The 15,160-nt window shown below is 42.7% G+C and overlaps 6 protein-coding genes across 6 annotated transcripts; 1 reads left to right on the top strand and 5 right to left on the bottom strand.

The window, feature by feature from the left end:
* Positions 1–291: 291 nt before the first annotated feature.
* EAF02_003836 (uncharacterized protein) lies at positions 292–3,503 on the bottom strand (the record flags this gene model as incomplete). The annotated part of the gene is made up of 6 exons (XM_038899884.1): positions 2,792–3,503; positions 2,362–2,743; positions 2,045–2,223; positions 1,531–1,990; positions 1,364–1,456; positions 292–1,293 (listed from the first exon to the last, which is right to left on the bottom strand). The coding sequence occupies exons 1-6, from the start codon at positions 3,355–3,357 to the stop codon at positions 292–294; spliced, it is 2,682 nt and encodes an 893-aa protein (XP_038760811.1). The 5' UTR covers positions 3,358–3,503.
* A 565-nt stretch (positions 3,504–4,068) lies between these two features.
* Positions 4,069–5,593, bottom strand: EAF02_003835 (uncharacterized protein; the record flags this gene model as incomplete). The annotated part of the gene is made up of 3 exons (XM_038899883.1): positions 4,069–5,124; positions 5,174–5,335; positions 5,384–5,593. 3 exons carry the CDS (start codon positions 5,591–5,593, stop codon positions 4,069–4,071), a joined length of 1,428 nt encoding a protein of 475 aa, XP_038760810.1.
* A 449-nt stretch (positions 5,594–6,042) lies between these two features.
* On the bottom strand, positions 6,043–7,193 carry EAF02_003834 (uncharacterized protein; the record flags this gene model as incomplete). Its single annotated transcript, XM_038899882.1, has 2 exons — positions 6,188–7,193; positions 6,043–6,102 (listed from the first exon to the last, which is right to left on the bottom strand). Exons 1-2 carry the CDS (start codon positions 6,965–6,967, stop codon positions 6,043–6,045), a joined length of 840 nt encoding a protein of 279 aa, XP_038760809.1. The 5' UTR covers positions 6,968–7,193.
* A 993-nt stretch (positions 7,194–8,186) lies between these two features.
* EAF02_003833 (uncharacterized protein) lies at positions 8,187–8,930 on the bottom strand (the record flags this gene model as incomplete). Its single annotated transcript, XM_038899881.1, has 1 exon — positions 8,187–8,930. One exon carries the CDS (start codon positions 8,928–8,930, stop codon positions 8,187–8,189), a length of 744 nt encoding a protein of 247 aa, XP_038760808.1.
* A 1,633-nt stretch (positions 8,931–10,563) lies between these two features.
* Positions 10,564–11,708, bottom strand: EAF02_003832 (uncharacterized protein; the record flags this gene model as incomplete). Its single annotated transcript, XM_038899880.1, has 2 exons — positions 10,564–11,372; positions 11,441–11,708. The coding sequence occupies 2 exons, from the start codon at positions 11,706–11,708 to the stop codon at positions 10,564–10,566; spliced, it is 1,077 nt and encodes a 358-aa protein (XP_038760807.1).
* A 3,111-nt stretch (positions 11,709–14,819) lies between these two features.
* On the top strand, positions 14,820–15,065 carry EAF02_003831 (uncharacterized protein; the record flags this gene model as incomplete). The annotated part of the gene is made up of 1 exon (XM_038899879.1): positions 14,820–15,065. One exon carries the CDS (start codon positions 14,820–14,822, stop codon positions 15,063–15,065), a length of 246 nt encoding a protein of 81 aa, XP_038760806.1.
* Positions 15,066–15,160: the final 95 nt, after the last annotated feature.

The raw sequence follows: 15,160 nt of genomic DNA, 5'->3' as shown, positions 1-15,160 counted from the left end.
GAATCATTGTTATATTTGCGAAGTTTCTGGATATCTCAAAAGCATTGCAGAATCAATATGGATGCCCTTTTTTTTCTGATGGTCAGAAATTTGTAATATTTTGATTGTTTGGATACATCACAGAGTTTCTGTACCCATTTGCCAGTACGCATTTATGTATGTTAAATATCATAATAGACGTTGGATTGATTGACTAGGCCGTAAATTCATACCATTTAAAACAAATTGCATACCTTGCCCCGGCTCGATTAGAAATAATTAAAACCACCCCTCCTAAATCTGTTCCTTAGATTAGGAACTCTCTCTCACTCTGCCCGTTGACTTTTCAACATCCCCCGTACTCGGTCTGTCCAAAGATCTAAAAGCTTCTTTAACCACATCATCGCCCCTTTTCAAGATAATCGGAATCTTAATGACATCTTCATCATCATCGCTATCATCCGAGATTTCACTATCGGAATAACGTCGGCCCATACGTCTATCATTGCGACATGTTCTTCTCACTCGTCGGATTCTACTATCATAAGTAGTATCACTATCACTCCCTGAGCTACCTGAATCATCACGATCCCTCATACTCATATCTCTAGCTCTAGCTCTCCTATTGCCTCTCGGTCGTGGTCTGAAGCGATCAATAAAGACTGAAGGTCCTGCTACAGGCTGTGGCTGTGGAGGCGGTGGAGGAGGTCCAGGCATTGGTATTCCGACTGGTGGACCTGGGCGTGGAGGAAGACCGTTGTTAAAGCCTGGGCGTGGTGGTCCTCGCACAAGCAAATTGTAAACCTCAGAAGGTTTATACTCTCTCTTCAGAGATCTTCGAGCTATTAAATGCATCATCGTTGCCGTTTGGGCTGCTTGACCACGCATAGCGAGATCCACTTCTCCTATACTATTGTGAAGACTTAGTTCCACCCAGCACCATTCAAACCTGAAATCTCGTTCTTTTACTTGAAGATCTTCCAAGATCTGGGTCATGTGAATTGCTTGTTGATCTGTGAGACGGAGTTGAGAGTTGATGACGGAGCTTCCACGTTTATTGAAGGAATCCACGCGAGCGACTATATCGGGAAGTGTGTTATATTCGTGGGTTATGATTACCTTGAAACATGTGCGAAGCAGATGGCTCGTCAGGCTCGGCTTGTCGAAGAGCGTGTTACTCAGCGTATGTTGTGAGAGCAACCAATTAATTTCAGCATCGCTGTAGATGTGGGCTTGGCTTGAATTGAACTGTGGTCTAGGAGCGGAGGCGGGGGGCGGAGGTGGAGGTTTGAGGACTACTAAGGCCCCTGGGTGCTGTCATTGAAGGAGGCCTTATCGTTGGGAGCATAGCAGGAGGCGGAGGCGGATGCGAATATGAAATAACTCTAGGAGGAGGAGGGGGAGGACCCGATAGCACTCCAGGAGGTGGTGGACCTGGTTGAGAAACCCCTGGAGATGTAGGAGGCACAGGAAAGCGCTGTTAAAGAAGGTCCCCATAGTTCCACGAGGTATTGGACTGATATGTTTGCCATCATCCAGGTGCTCTCGAACAATGGCTAATATGATTCGGCCGTTTGAATGCTGTGGTAAGAGAGGAGTGACAGACTTATTGGCAATGAGACGCATCCACAAATTGTTTTTATTCTCTTGTAAAACCTTAAGCACCACTACCTCTCGACGCAATTTTGTCTGCCCACAAGGACATAGAGCGATACCAAGTGTGCTATGTTCAACTCTTGTCAAGTTGCTGAAAGTTTCAAGCCAGCTATTGTCATTCAATTGGCTCAGAATCGTACGCATGTGCGTAGTTTCCAAGCTGTGAAATGCTGAGTGGGGGATTGGCCTAACATCATAACCTTGAATGAGAAAAGCGTCGAGTACGCTTGAAGTACTTTCCAAGACTTTCTTCATCTCTGCAGCAAGAGACTCCTTGCTTCGAAAGAGGCTTCTGATCTTGAAGCTAAGGCGGTTGTGGGGAGAATTGAAGAGTTGGCCTTCTGGTGCTCGGGGCCTGTCATCATCAGTACTAGGAAATTTGCAGTCCTCAATTCTACGTAGAACTTACTCCGCGTTGTTGTTCACTACTTCCTCCTCCTCCTTCTTTGTTACTAAATCTGCCTTGTTGTCCTCGCCTTTCTCATCCGATAGTATTCGTGGAGATATTGGGGGATGTGTTAATGGCAATGCTTGCTTCAATGGCGGCGTAGTGGAACCTCTGTGGCTCTCGTATGAGGGGGGGTTGGTCTTAATCATATCAGTACACGTGCAAAGGTATCCCATAGGGGCTCATATACTGTGGGCTTTGGAGAAAGGGTTGAGTGTTGTGGAAAGAGATAGAGGAAGTGTCTAGAAACCCGGATGTGTCTCGGGGAATTTACTCACATTTAGATTAATAAATCTCGGGGAAGACGTAGAATTTGGAGTCGGCGGTCTTGGCATGAATGCCATGGCAGGGGGTGGAGGGGGTGGGGCAGCTCTTACAACCCTCAATGCGGGCTGAGGAAGACATCCGTCAACAGGTGGAAAGGGCGGAGGAGGCGGAGGGCAGTGTGTAGCGAAATTCGAGCGTGGGTTTCGTCCTGTTCCTAGAAATATCGAGCCAACATCGATATCAGTATCCGAACCACTCAGCGTATACGCAGAGCTACTGCTGGAACGAAAGTTTCGACGCCGACTTGGTGAAGATCTACAAACTAGATCGAAGGTGCGGTTGATACGTTCATGATAGAGCACGATCTTTTCGATATCGACTTTTCCAGAAGATCTGTATTTGGTAAGTATTTTGCTTCTCGATGGAATGTTTTAAACTCACAGATCTCCTAGAAGCGAGCCACCGGTAACAACTTGGTATACCAAGAGAAGATGCAATTGGATCTTTTTGAACCGCTCTAGGTAGGCATAGGTATCGTTGTCTACACGATACCACACTGCAGTCTCGAGGTCATTTAAGAACTTCTCCTCGTCGAGCTCCAACTGCGTTGGCACCACAGGCGCAATGATATTCTCTTTGGCTTTCTTCGCCATTTTTCCGTTCTTCTTTCGCTCCACTTTCTGAGCAGCTTTTGTAGCCGTAGGAGCAATCTTGCCCAAGACCTTTGCGCACTCTCCTACCAGCAAATTCACAAATTGAAGGCCATCGTCGCTGAAGACGTGATTCAGGGATTTACCCGCGTCTTCTCGTTTCAGAAGGCCAAGCACTTCGTTGAGCGTACCAATGGTAGAACTGAGAAGGCTAATATGTTCTTCAACAACACTAGGTATAAGGTGCTCATTCTCCGTAGAGAGCAGTCGATATCTATGAAAAACGAAAGAAAGCCGTCCAGCATAAGCTAAGATGCTGTCTAGGCCCACTACATCTTTCGCTGCAATATTTTCCATTCCTGCTGTATCTTTCCGCGCAGGAAATTAATGGTCTAGGTGAAATGAAGGGATTGAATGAGATCTTCGAATGGTAAAGGTTGAGTTGAAAGGGAATTAGAAACACCCAAGCAATCAGAATAGATGAATGCTGCCTTGTTTCCCCCGCTACAAAACTTATCGAAGTGAGGCTGACCGGCCGCAAATGCTTCATTGGAGGAATGGAAGAAAATGTTATGTCAAGCCACAATTCGACTCAAATGTGGTCATGCAGAGAATCTGCATCTGTTTTGATTGTAGGTAGAGTGTTTTGCGTTGCACGATTATCAATTCAAAACTCACCGACTGGACTCTGCGTAATCGGTAATGGTCATCTAAGAAGCCATCTGCGGATTAAGAGAATAATCATCTTGTCTGTAACATTTTTCGAACCATCTTATGGAAGTACAAACACAATACATCAATATTGTTCTTCTAGGATTGACCTCTTTCTGACTCGAGCATTTGGGGTCTAAATGTAAATTCTAGAAGAAAGGCTGAATGTTGGCTCTCACAGACGTCTAAATGGAGACTAATGACCATGGAAATATGCCGGCATCCGCAGACCGATCAGCTTACCAAAGTTTCCCTCACAAACGGGGCGATTCGTGTTACATTTCACCACATGGCGAAAAAATCGACCAATACGACATTGCAAACATGGCGTCATGGATGGATGGGTTGACACCGAGTTCATATTTCTCTACACCACTTAAGCATGACCCCAGTCAAACCCTCGATACTACCGGGAATTTCCTCCAATGCGATATCTACTTTCCACATACGACCTGCAATTCCACCCACTTGTGCCGCACCGATAGCTGCAGATATTAGTAAATCATAATCTACCAATCTTTCCCAAGCCCCCAAAGCGACATCCCTCCCCCATACTTTAGCACTACCTCCTAAAGCTGTAACTCCCGTGCTCGATGTCTGTATCTTGTACCTTGATGTCAAGGAGCTATACTCGTCGTAAGCCATTGCGAAATTGCAAGTATCTGTGTCTAGAATAATGTCAAGTCGTGCGGCAGCTATCAGCATAGCGAGTTCCAACTCGGATAAGCCCTGAAGGATGTGGAGTTTAGAGTCCGGGGCTGACAGTGCCATGTTAGCCATATTAAATGATTGGCCACGCAATGGGAAGTTCTGCATTGAAAGACTTGATATAGGAAGAATCGAGGAGGTGAAAAATGCAGGCACCGATTTAGAGCGGTAAAAATTTGATTGAATATGATGCTTGAAACTTTTGTCGTTATTGTATAGTTTCTGGCCGCAGTATAGTTTATATGAGTGTGATAGGGAACATAGGACCTTACCTCGATCATGTTTCTGCCAAAATGATAGGAAATCTTTTTGTCCAGGTGTCGAGATATCAAATCCCTCGTCATCGTAATCATCGCTGTCAACAATGAGGCCCTGTTTACATACTTCCCAAAATGCTGGAAGACTTCTGGGTAATGATAAATGAACATATCGGTGACTAAAACGACTTTTGACTCTCTTTTCTAGACTCTCGACTACATCCACACGGGTGGTTAGACCAAGTACAGCAATAGGCGCTTTCCTGGCCTGTGCTATGTCGAATAAATTATAGAGTAGAGTTTGTCGAGAATGTGTCGTGAATAGGTCAAATTCGTCTAGTACAAAGATAACAGATTTAGCAGCATGGTCTGTCTCGATTTCCGATATCTCCGATGGATGGGAGAGTAAAGCCAGAAGAGACGCCAAGGTATCGGCATAATTATTAATCTGTTTGAAATGTTAACGCAGGCATAATTCTGACCACAAAGATATTTACCTTGCCATTAGAGTCATCTTCAACTTCCATTTCCCTGCCCAACTGTCTCCATATCTCGCGCAACGCTAGCCGATCGTCAGTATGGATGAATCCATTAAGTCTAACCACATGGAATTTTTGTCTATGGTCTCTTCCAAGATCTGAAATTACGGTTTCAACCAGCTGCACATGAATTAGCTTAATGTCTAAGAACATCGGTATGGATCTTACGGTAGTCTTTCCAGAACCCCTTGCACCAATAATCAACATAGAGTTACCCTCGCCCGCCAAAACTGTTTGTTCGACGAGTTGATGTACCTTATGCATGTCGTCTTCATGGCCTTGGATTTTTAGACGTTTCTCTCCGGTAAGGCGATTCAGTAATGCTCTTTGCATTGTTTTCAGATGGGTTTCGAACCCCTCGATGCCGGAAATTTTCATTTGATATTGGAACCCAACTCTGTTTCCCCATCGAGTAAATCATGATCTACATCAGAAATGCAAGTTTTACAAAGCCATTCGCCCCGAGGTTTCTTGGGAATATTGCCGCAAGATTGGTGAACGGCATAATCACAATTCTCACATAGAATAATCTCGTTCGGTATCTCTGAATCCAATCCTTCGCAAACAGCACATGATATTTCGTCATCAGAGTCGCTCACACCATCATTCTCAGCAGCCCTCGCTTGCCTCTGCTGCTACTCTAGCCCTTTGGACACTTCTTACCAAAACCAATCTCTTCAGGTATCTTTGGCACACTGTAACATTTTTGATGCACAATGAGCGGGGCATCCATCGCAGAATATAATTTTGTTCGGAGCTACCGAATCAGGTTTTGTTGCAGATCTCGAAAAACAGCACCTTCATAATCCGTCATCATATAACCATCATCAATCGAATGCGACGTGATGGTACAGTTTTGCCATGTAGATTCTTGAGGTGTGCTCAGACTATTTTCTGATTAGTACACATGATGTTCATATCTGCAACATCGTCCGACGATAAGCAGTCTGCTTTACAAATGATTTTACCTACCGAAATATCTTTAAACCCCTCTAAATTATCCTTACCAGATTCATCGAATGCAACACTCTTCCTTATTGTTGAATTTCTAGACTTGCTAGGAGTTAGGATACCTTTTGGGATCGCGGCCGTTGAATCTGCCAAACCATCTATTATCCGCTTTGGTCGGCCACGTTTCGGTGTGCTGGATCCAGGTATTTCAGTGGTCTTTCCTCGAGCCTTTGAAACTACGTCTTTTGAATTAGAGAATCGCGTCGATTGACTCCTGGATGATGTTGTAGACTTCTCCGCAGGCTCTATATCTTCATTACTAGCTTCGATGTCCTTATTCTGCTGGTTCCTCGTAGATTCATTCTGAATAGCTTGTCGTGATAGTGCTTTCGCCTTCTGAAGATATTCTTTATTCTTAGGCGGTCGCCCACGACCACGTTTCACAGAGGGCACCACTTCCTTCGCTGTAGACTTTGCCGCCTTGGTGCCTCTCGCTACCGGTTTGGTATTCGCTTTCCCTGATGCATTTGTATTCTCTTCCTCGTCATCCGTAACCTTGAAGTCGTAGATATCCTCGCCCAATTCGTCTGCACTATCTTCAGCCTCCTTCTTAACGCTCAATCCAAGCAGTTTCTTGAACCGACCCGAGATACCACCAAGCCTGGAGGTAGGTACATCTATTTTTTGACGTTTCGCTGCAGATGTTTGCGATTTTGCAGGTAGAGGGGATAATTCGTCAGCTTCATCTGATATACGAGATCTAAGGCGTTTCCGTGTACTTGATGGTTCTGGTGGTGGCATAATCAAAGAAGGGCGACTTTTAGACTTTCTTCGTGTCTAGAAAATCACTCATGTCTTTGGCAGATTTGATGGAAACCAAATGGAGCGGTCGACAATTATAAAGGTTGCTTGGGAGACGCGTCGTGAATTAAAATAGCGCTAGCGGCCGCTGTACTACAGGGGCTTTCAAAGGTCGAATGTGTATTGAATATATCAAGCATCATTCCAATCATCTGTTGTCCTCAAAACATTGAATCATTCAAGGCTTCTTACACTCAATGTCTACTTTTGCTCCTATATGTTTCTAACATACTCTCTAATTTCTACGGTGCAAGTGCAACTATATCATTCCATGCAAAACCTTGAATGGGTCACCAAGTTGTGCGATTCTAAATTTCCACTTCACTGAGGGGATAGCATATAGCCAAGAGCAGGGTATCCAGTAGTTGGATTGACATATTGGGTGTGACTCTCAATATTCGAGATGAGTTCAAAGTCAAGATCATCTGAATGTTACAATTAAATTCAGGAGTTGAAAGGCTCAAGTTTGTCGGACAGCAGTCCTTGACGTTGGAAACCCTGACTCGATTGTAGCGTAACACTGTCCTTCAGTGTTGCATCATGGATTGGCAATTACTACCTTTGTTTGGAAATACGAAAAAGCATCTATATAGTATGGCCAATGATTTCCCGCTGTCTTGATGTCCTTAGGCAATTAACTGGTCATGAGCAGTGAGGCTGTGATCGAAGAAAATTACTGGTCGATAATCACTATCTAAAATACTGTCCATTCTATTATCTCTTTTCCTCTCGGTTGTTCCGATCAGAGACAACGTGAATAGAGAAAGATCTCCCAATCATTGCAACCTTATTTATTCTTCCACTCAAATTCCATGACAACGTTCTACATAGTGGCTACCTAGTACGCAAGGCTCAATGATAATCCCGCACTATACGGATACTATGTTGTAACTGTTGAATAATTTCATGCACTTAGATCACATGATTTGGATCTTTACAGCGATAGTCCTATTATTTAGGATGAAAAATTCTTAGATTAACTTCGTTATGAACGGCTGAAAGCCATCAAAAAATTCCCCAACCAGGCATACCAGATGTCCATTCTATCTTATCATTATGGTCCTCTCTCATATCCTTGTGCCATAAGACACTTCACTTCGCCTTCGACTGCCTCTATAAAATAAACAATTGCGCCGGAACAGTAGCCCTAGAATATTACCTAGGACGAGTAAGTGGGCAAGTCTTTCTCGTCTTCATTCACTTCCCTGACTGTAACATTGAACATGTCCTTCATTTTCGCCCCGAACTTGGTCCAAGTACACTTCCCAGGAATGCAATGACACACACATCCACAATCCATCACATCGTCTTCTCTTGTTTTGTCGCCCGCGTGGAACCCCAATGTCTTGTTCTCTTGATAAAGAAGCAGCTCAAGAATCGATAAATAGATGAAAGTGTCCAATTCCCCTTCAGCATTTTCAGAGGGTTCTTCTGACGTGACAACATTACACTTGTCATACATGTGAAATTTGCCAGAAACCCCGTTGAAACAATTCGGATCGAAAGCCATCATAGCGTACACTCGCAGCTCGCCCTTTTTCGTTAAAAAGTATTGCATTGTCGTTTTCTGGTATTTCCATATGTATTTTCCCGAAAGTTCCCGACCTTCGAGGTATTTTTCAGAAGCAGCATAATTGAAAGATAATCTCTGATGAGTTGAAAAACAAAAGTTTCTGCGCTTCAATCGGATTTGTTTTCCAGAAGCAAGACACATCAGGTATCCTCTGCCCCTCTTATTGACAGTGAGCCAGGAAGATTCAGAGGAAGGCGGTGGTAAAGGAGAGTCATCCCGTGTAGATGCAAGGTGAAGTCCAGAGGCAGGGGCTGCAAGATGCCAGCGTGCTTGTGACTGGGGATTGATGAAGCATTCTACCTTGAGGGCGCCGTGGTAATACGTCGACATCTCTATGATAAGGTGCTTGGAATTATGCTTGGGAAGTGCGAAGAGATGTTTGGGAATGTTCAAGTGTGATAGACCAGGAGCCGGGGGAAGAGCGTATCTTTGTTCACTACGTCCCACGCTAACTAAGCACTATTCGTCAAATATGACATCTATCACATACGTACTAACCAAGTGTGTCTGCATTGATCTCTTTAACTCTAAGAGGTTACGGCTTCTAACTCTGAACACAACTACAGAAGAAAAGTATAATTCAGGTCGATTTTCTCCGACCAGATCGATTGCACAAGGCTACTCTGATTTTTCGCAATCATTTCTTGTTGTTAGAGACATAAATGATTTATTCGGTTACACTCTTTCATGGTAGGGTTCTATTGCATTGCCGGATTTCCTTTTGCAATGCCGGTAGAGTAGAAGCCTGCTTCCTTTTTTTTCCTCTTCGGACGATCAATCCCTGAAAAAAGGCCATTCTCCTACGTCCAAGTCCGATATTCACTGCACTTTCGAGGCCGACTCCCGGTGAACAAGTTCATAGGATACTGGAATTTGCGCTAAATCTACCTACCGAATCGAACCGTTCATACTCAACGGGTTCAGTGGGTCCGACACTAAACTCTAGCTACTTAAGTAAACGGATCGATATCCGAAAGCTAGACTCAACATATTATCTCAACAACGCCAAAAGTAAAGCTGGATTCAACAACAGGTTTATACCACTTATCAGAGACACCCTATCAAAACGGCAACTCCTTATCTCCAGACAAGTTTGTTTGGGTTCAGATGAAACTTGAATGATGAGGGGTAAGCTTGGGAAAGCTAGATTTATATCTATCTCGACGATGCAAGCATTGGGTTCAGATCTTTGGCTAGGATTGAATACAAACCTTTGATTAGTTTGGCAGTATCTACCAAGCACAACAGGTATATGACTTCTTCAATTGCATGTGAAGATCGGCTTGGACGCTTTACGTACTCCATACCCGGGCGACATGAAAGCAGGGAATAATGAGGGAAACAATTGGTTAGAAAGTGTGCAGCCCAGGTGCTAGCATATACTTTAAAATAGAAATCCAGCCACATGAACTCAAAAAGTACGTATCGCACTAAGCCATTTTGAGATAAGGTTATTGTCCTATTTCCTATTCCCGCGTGAGAGATTCGACCATCCAATGATACTCACGAAACCTTATTCTCAAATAGGGATAGTGTGATACTAAGTCGTTGAGTTTATGCAGTGTTTGCTTTTTGGTTCTCAAATGGATTTTTCTTCTGATGACACGATCATCTAGGAAAATCTGCCCAGCCTCGAGGTCGAAGGTGCATGCCGGTAGTGTCGGGACTACAAGCTAGGCTAGCTCTAGTCTATGATTATCAATCGAGTCAACACGCACCAGCTTATGATAACTATTCATAGAGTTTCACGTGGTGAGCAACTTTGAATGCAGTGATGTTATTGACCGATAGTTCTCAGAAGATTATAGATTGTCGGAGCGATTGTTTGTCTCACCTGGGTACTTGGGGATGAAAGATAATGAAAAGGCTAACTTGTTACATTGATTCATCCCGAGTACCAATTCCCATCATTCCATCATTATCATATAACTCTATCGTACACGTACCATCTTTCATGAGCTCATTAAGCACCAGCATGCAAGATATATCCACCATCGACAGCCACGGTCTGACCGTTCAAATACTGATTGGTAGCCGCAAACAATATCGCGCCGGCCATGTCTTCATCCTTGCCAGGTCTTTTGGCAGGGACCTTCTCATACTTCTCCTTCTCAATGTGACTCTTCTGATCCTGTCCACTCTCACCACCAGTTGTCATCTCACTAGGAAATACACCTGGTGCAATGCTATTGACTCTGATCTTCAATCCATTGCCCGCGATCTCCGAAGATAACATCTTTGTCAAGTGGATAGCTGCAGCTTTGCTGGCGTTGTATCCGAAATGATGTTGTGAAGATTGGACGATACCGGAAATCGAGGAGATGTTAATAACAGTTCCGGAATATCCATATTGGTGATCCGAGGCCTTCTGGAGCAGAGGAAGGAAAGCTGTGGTCATGAAGAATAATTGAGGAACATTGGTACGGTAGGTGTTGCACCAATCATCGAATGTCGAACTCTCATCATCGAAAAGATTCTTCTTCATTTCCTCCGCAGTCTTGGCTTCCGTTTGCTGAGTAGCTCCTGAGATTCCGGCGTTGTTGATTAAGATGCAGAGACATTTCTCCTTGGATTCAATCTCCTTTACCACACGAGCAATCTCGTCTTTGCGGGTGACGTCTGCAACGATAGGGATAATTTCTCCCTCAATGTTTTGGCCATGGTGTTTGACAACATTCTCAAGCTTTTCTTCCGTCCGTCCCACAATATATACTTTAGCACCGTTCACAGCCAGTGCTTGAGTTGCCATCAAACCAATTCCTGATCCGCCACCTGTCACGAGGGCCACCTGCTTCGTGTGAGTCTCATATTCATTTGAATATAAAGAAGAGGGGAATTACCTTGCCCTTGACCATTGAACACATTGCTCAAAAGAAAGTTCTTGTTGGTGTCAGACATTTTGGTTGTAGAGGTTGAGAAGTGATTTGAAGGTTGTTGAAATTGAGGATTGGAAATTCTTTTCATGTGGTTTTGATATGGCGTTATGGAGGAAATGCTCCGGGATGGAATTCTGCAGACGCTTCGGTGGGATGAACTGGCAAATGTCATTGACGTCATTAATGAACAGTGTTTAGGACGACCGATACGTAATAATGCATTTTGTGACATGATTGTGGACTGTTTCTTCCAGAATGTGAGTGAAAGACGTAATGTGAAGATGTAAGAAATTATTGATGAATCGAATCAAAAGGAGAAAGAGATAGAAAAAGAGAAACTACTAACGAAAGCATCTCAAATGTATTTATTCACGCCGTCAAACTATAATCACAGATGCAGAAAGCAATAAAAACATGCAGATTCCCATAATAAAATGAATCGTCGATAACAATTCCCATCTTCTTGGTTTTGTGTGCCTAAAGTCGGTGATGTCAATACTAATGTGGAGTCTGGACCTGAAGATCTCTCCCCGCGTTTTAATCGATGACGTTTAGCGAATGGGGTATTGTCACATGATTGTCACGTTTTAACTCTTTCCATATCTTTTGTGTTGTAGCATCAGCGTCGGTTTATTTGTTAACTAGGCGTCATCCTCAGATTTAATGAGGAATAGGTACCTGTATATATGTATGTACCTGTGCAAATGAATCGAATGTCAAAACAGGATACTATCTGAGTAATCAGTTTGGTGGGGCGAATAACCTGTCAACGTTCGTAGGTTTTCTCGCAGACTAGTTCGTGTGCTGATAACCGCTTCAGAGTTCAAAAAGAAAGAGAAAATCACCGTCAATCTCAGTGGGCCGGATTCTAATTCATCCTTGGATGCGAACTCCGCGGTCTGAAGTCTGATAGTGCTAGACAAGAAGTATTGGATGGACTTCGGTCTATATCAAAGACTCCCCTTTTACAAGGTATGACAGGCGATGTTATTTGTATCTGCATCTCCTTGCGGTTCTATTTGTCAAGTTCATGACAAAACTATCTTTATAACAATATCGTGAAGATGCAACAACTTCCAAAAGTAATCTCTAAGGAGGTACTAGTCATTATCGAGTGTTACAAAAATCATATTTCGGTCATTTCAAATACCTGCGTACCTACCTAGGTATACAAAGTAACTTCGTCAAAAAGCTAAGATGAGAGTATTTATATGTATAGGAACTAATATTAATGAACATAAGTACGCACCTCAGCTTCTCTCCTCTGGTCTCTTTACCTGCGAAGGAGAGAAAAGAATAATTCCAACTCGGAAGGCTAGGCTGGTCAAGATGAATGAATATTTCTGGAGAATGGTATAAGTATTTTTGGAGCTCAATGGAGAAGTCTTGCAACTAGTGTTTTCCGTATTTCAGACACGCTCTACTCAGTAGCACGTATTGAATTTATTGAAAATGTCTCAATTACTCTTATACTCCCGAAACTATATTTGTTTTCCTTTTATGTCTTTTCGAATCTATAATAGAATCTACTCTTAGTCGCTAGAATCTAATCACTCTAGGCTAGACTCTACAGTGGAACGAGGTGTAGATTCTCTAGGTGTATTACTATTTTTCCTTTGAATTTTTCGAAACAGAAAAAAATTCGCGTTTAACTACTATAGGTTTGAAATCCACAATTTTGAGGTAGTTTCTACAGCATATTCTATATAGAATCTATCAGAGAATCTACTAAAGGGTATAAAAAGCATAAAAGCAAACTGTCTTTCAGTTTTAGGGTAGAATAATAAGTAAATGCCTTTTGGGAGACACAAGAGTAATTTACCGTTAAAAATAACCAAAGTACTAGAATTTGAACATATCAGCCTCAGACTTGTATCTTACTGAATAACTTGTCTCTGATATAGGCAATTTTCTTCGGAATGTATAAATCTAAGCTCAAAATATACAGATTCCGGGATTTCAGTATATTGTGTATATACGACTATAGACGAATGGTCTCAAGTCATTAGTCTACTATAGTGGAAAGAAGCGAGAGGGCTAGGCTTAGAGCAATCCTTTAGAAGGATTGTTATTGTTGTACATTGCTTAGCTCTCTAAACAAAATACAAGATTGTTATCTAGGACCTAGTGTGTAAGTCCTACGTCGTCTGTGTTCTACTGGAACAAAGAGTCAGTAAGTAATACTTCTTCTGTATGATATCTACAACCATGGATATTGTTGGTTTTGATATGTACTATAGCACGTGTAATAGGTCTAATATTAACCGCAGTATTGCTAGCGCATGCTAACTACAATACTGTTAGGGAGGACAACAAAGAAGTTCATACGGCGTTGAAAATGACTTGCCGACTACACCTGGTACCATCAGCTCCAAGTTTCATATGTAGTTCAGCAGATCACCAGGAAGAATCAGATGGTTAGAAATTGCTTGCAGATTAATAGATTGAGGCGGAAGAATTCGACATCTTAGAACAGCTTGTCAAGGCTGTAAAGAAATCAAAGCAACTGTCCATGACGTTTGTTGAAAGCAATTCGAAGGGTGACTGGAACTCTAGGAAAAATCACCTCTTGATGTTAGTGCAATTTGTCTTTCCTTGGTAGGCTAGATTTTACCATACTCTGGCTTTGGCGCCTACGCTGATGCTTTCTTCAAACCTCTGACACGCAGGATGGTTCAACTCTACGCTGGTTTGGAATACACTACTGAGATTCCAAAGCACAATATTAGAGCACTCTTGGGAAATTTATTAAGTTCCTAGTAGCTGGAGATGAGCGATCAAATCAAGCTTTAAAACCAAGCACCAATCAGAGAAATCCCCGGAAAGTACGGATCAAGAATTGACGAATTCACACGGGAACAACCCGGGAACGCATAAACAAGGCTGAGAAGGAGTTGCTTTCTGGAAAGAAAAATATGAAAATCGATAATGAAGGAATAGTTGCACATACCAGAGGAGTTTACAAGCGCGCAATGGAAGAACGAAAGCAGGTTTCAGGAAGATCTATTCAATTCGGTTCGCAAGAAAATTGCATTGATGGCAACGTGCTTAATAGTGTTATAGATTCTAGATCCGTGATGCAGATGATGACTGAGCTCTTGGGAAGTTTTGAGACTCATAGAAACCCAGGTATCTCCCTTCAAGAACTCAAGGGAGCGTGGTAAATATGCAGAACAGATTCTTATCTGAAGCAATCATTATGAAATGATTGTTGTAGAGATTGTACTAACATTGTATCTCAGTCCAAGGAAGCTACAAGAATCAATTCAATCAAGGCAATAATATTAACCCTCCTTTCATAGTGTAGTGTTCTGTCACCAAAACCCACCCCACCGCGTCAACAATGAATGAGGGCGTTCTCGCCGGAAGCGATGCTAGAACTGACATCTACAAGGAAGCTTACGTACAATCTCAAGACTCTGTCTATAAAGTATCCAACTCGGATACAAAGAAAGGAGGGGGAAATCAGCCCACTATCCATGGAAAGTTTTGTCAAAAAAATCGAGTTCAACCTGGATACAATGACGTTGACAAAGTTCTCATACATGGATGTCAGAAGACAGAGAAACACAAAGGTATCATTGACTAAGATTCCTCAATTCACTGTAAAATTATTGATATAACGACTACCCACCTGCTTCGTCATTCAGATCAACATTTAGCTGAAGCAACATGTATTTTACA

The sequence above is a fragment of the Botrytis sinoallii genome (assembly GCF_014898435.1).
Source record: "Botrytis sinoallii strain Bc 23 chromosome Unknown BSIN_005, whole genome shotgun sequence".
NCBI classification, from domain to species: Eukaryota; Fungi; Ascomycota; class Leotiomycetes; order Helotiales; family Sclerotiniaceae; genus Botrytis; species Botrytis sinoallii.
This window is presented reverse-complemented; position numbering and strand designations above follow the sequence as displayed.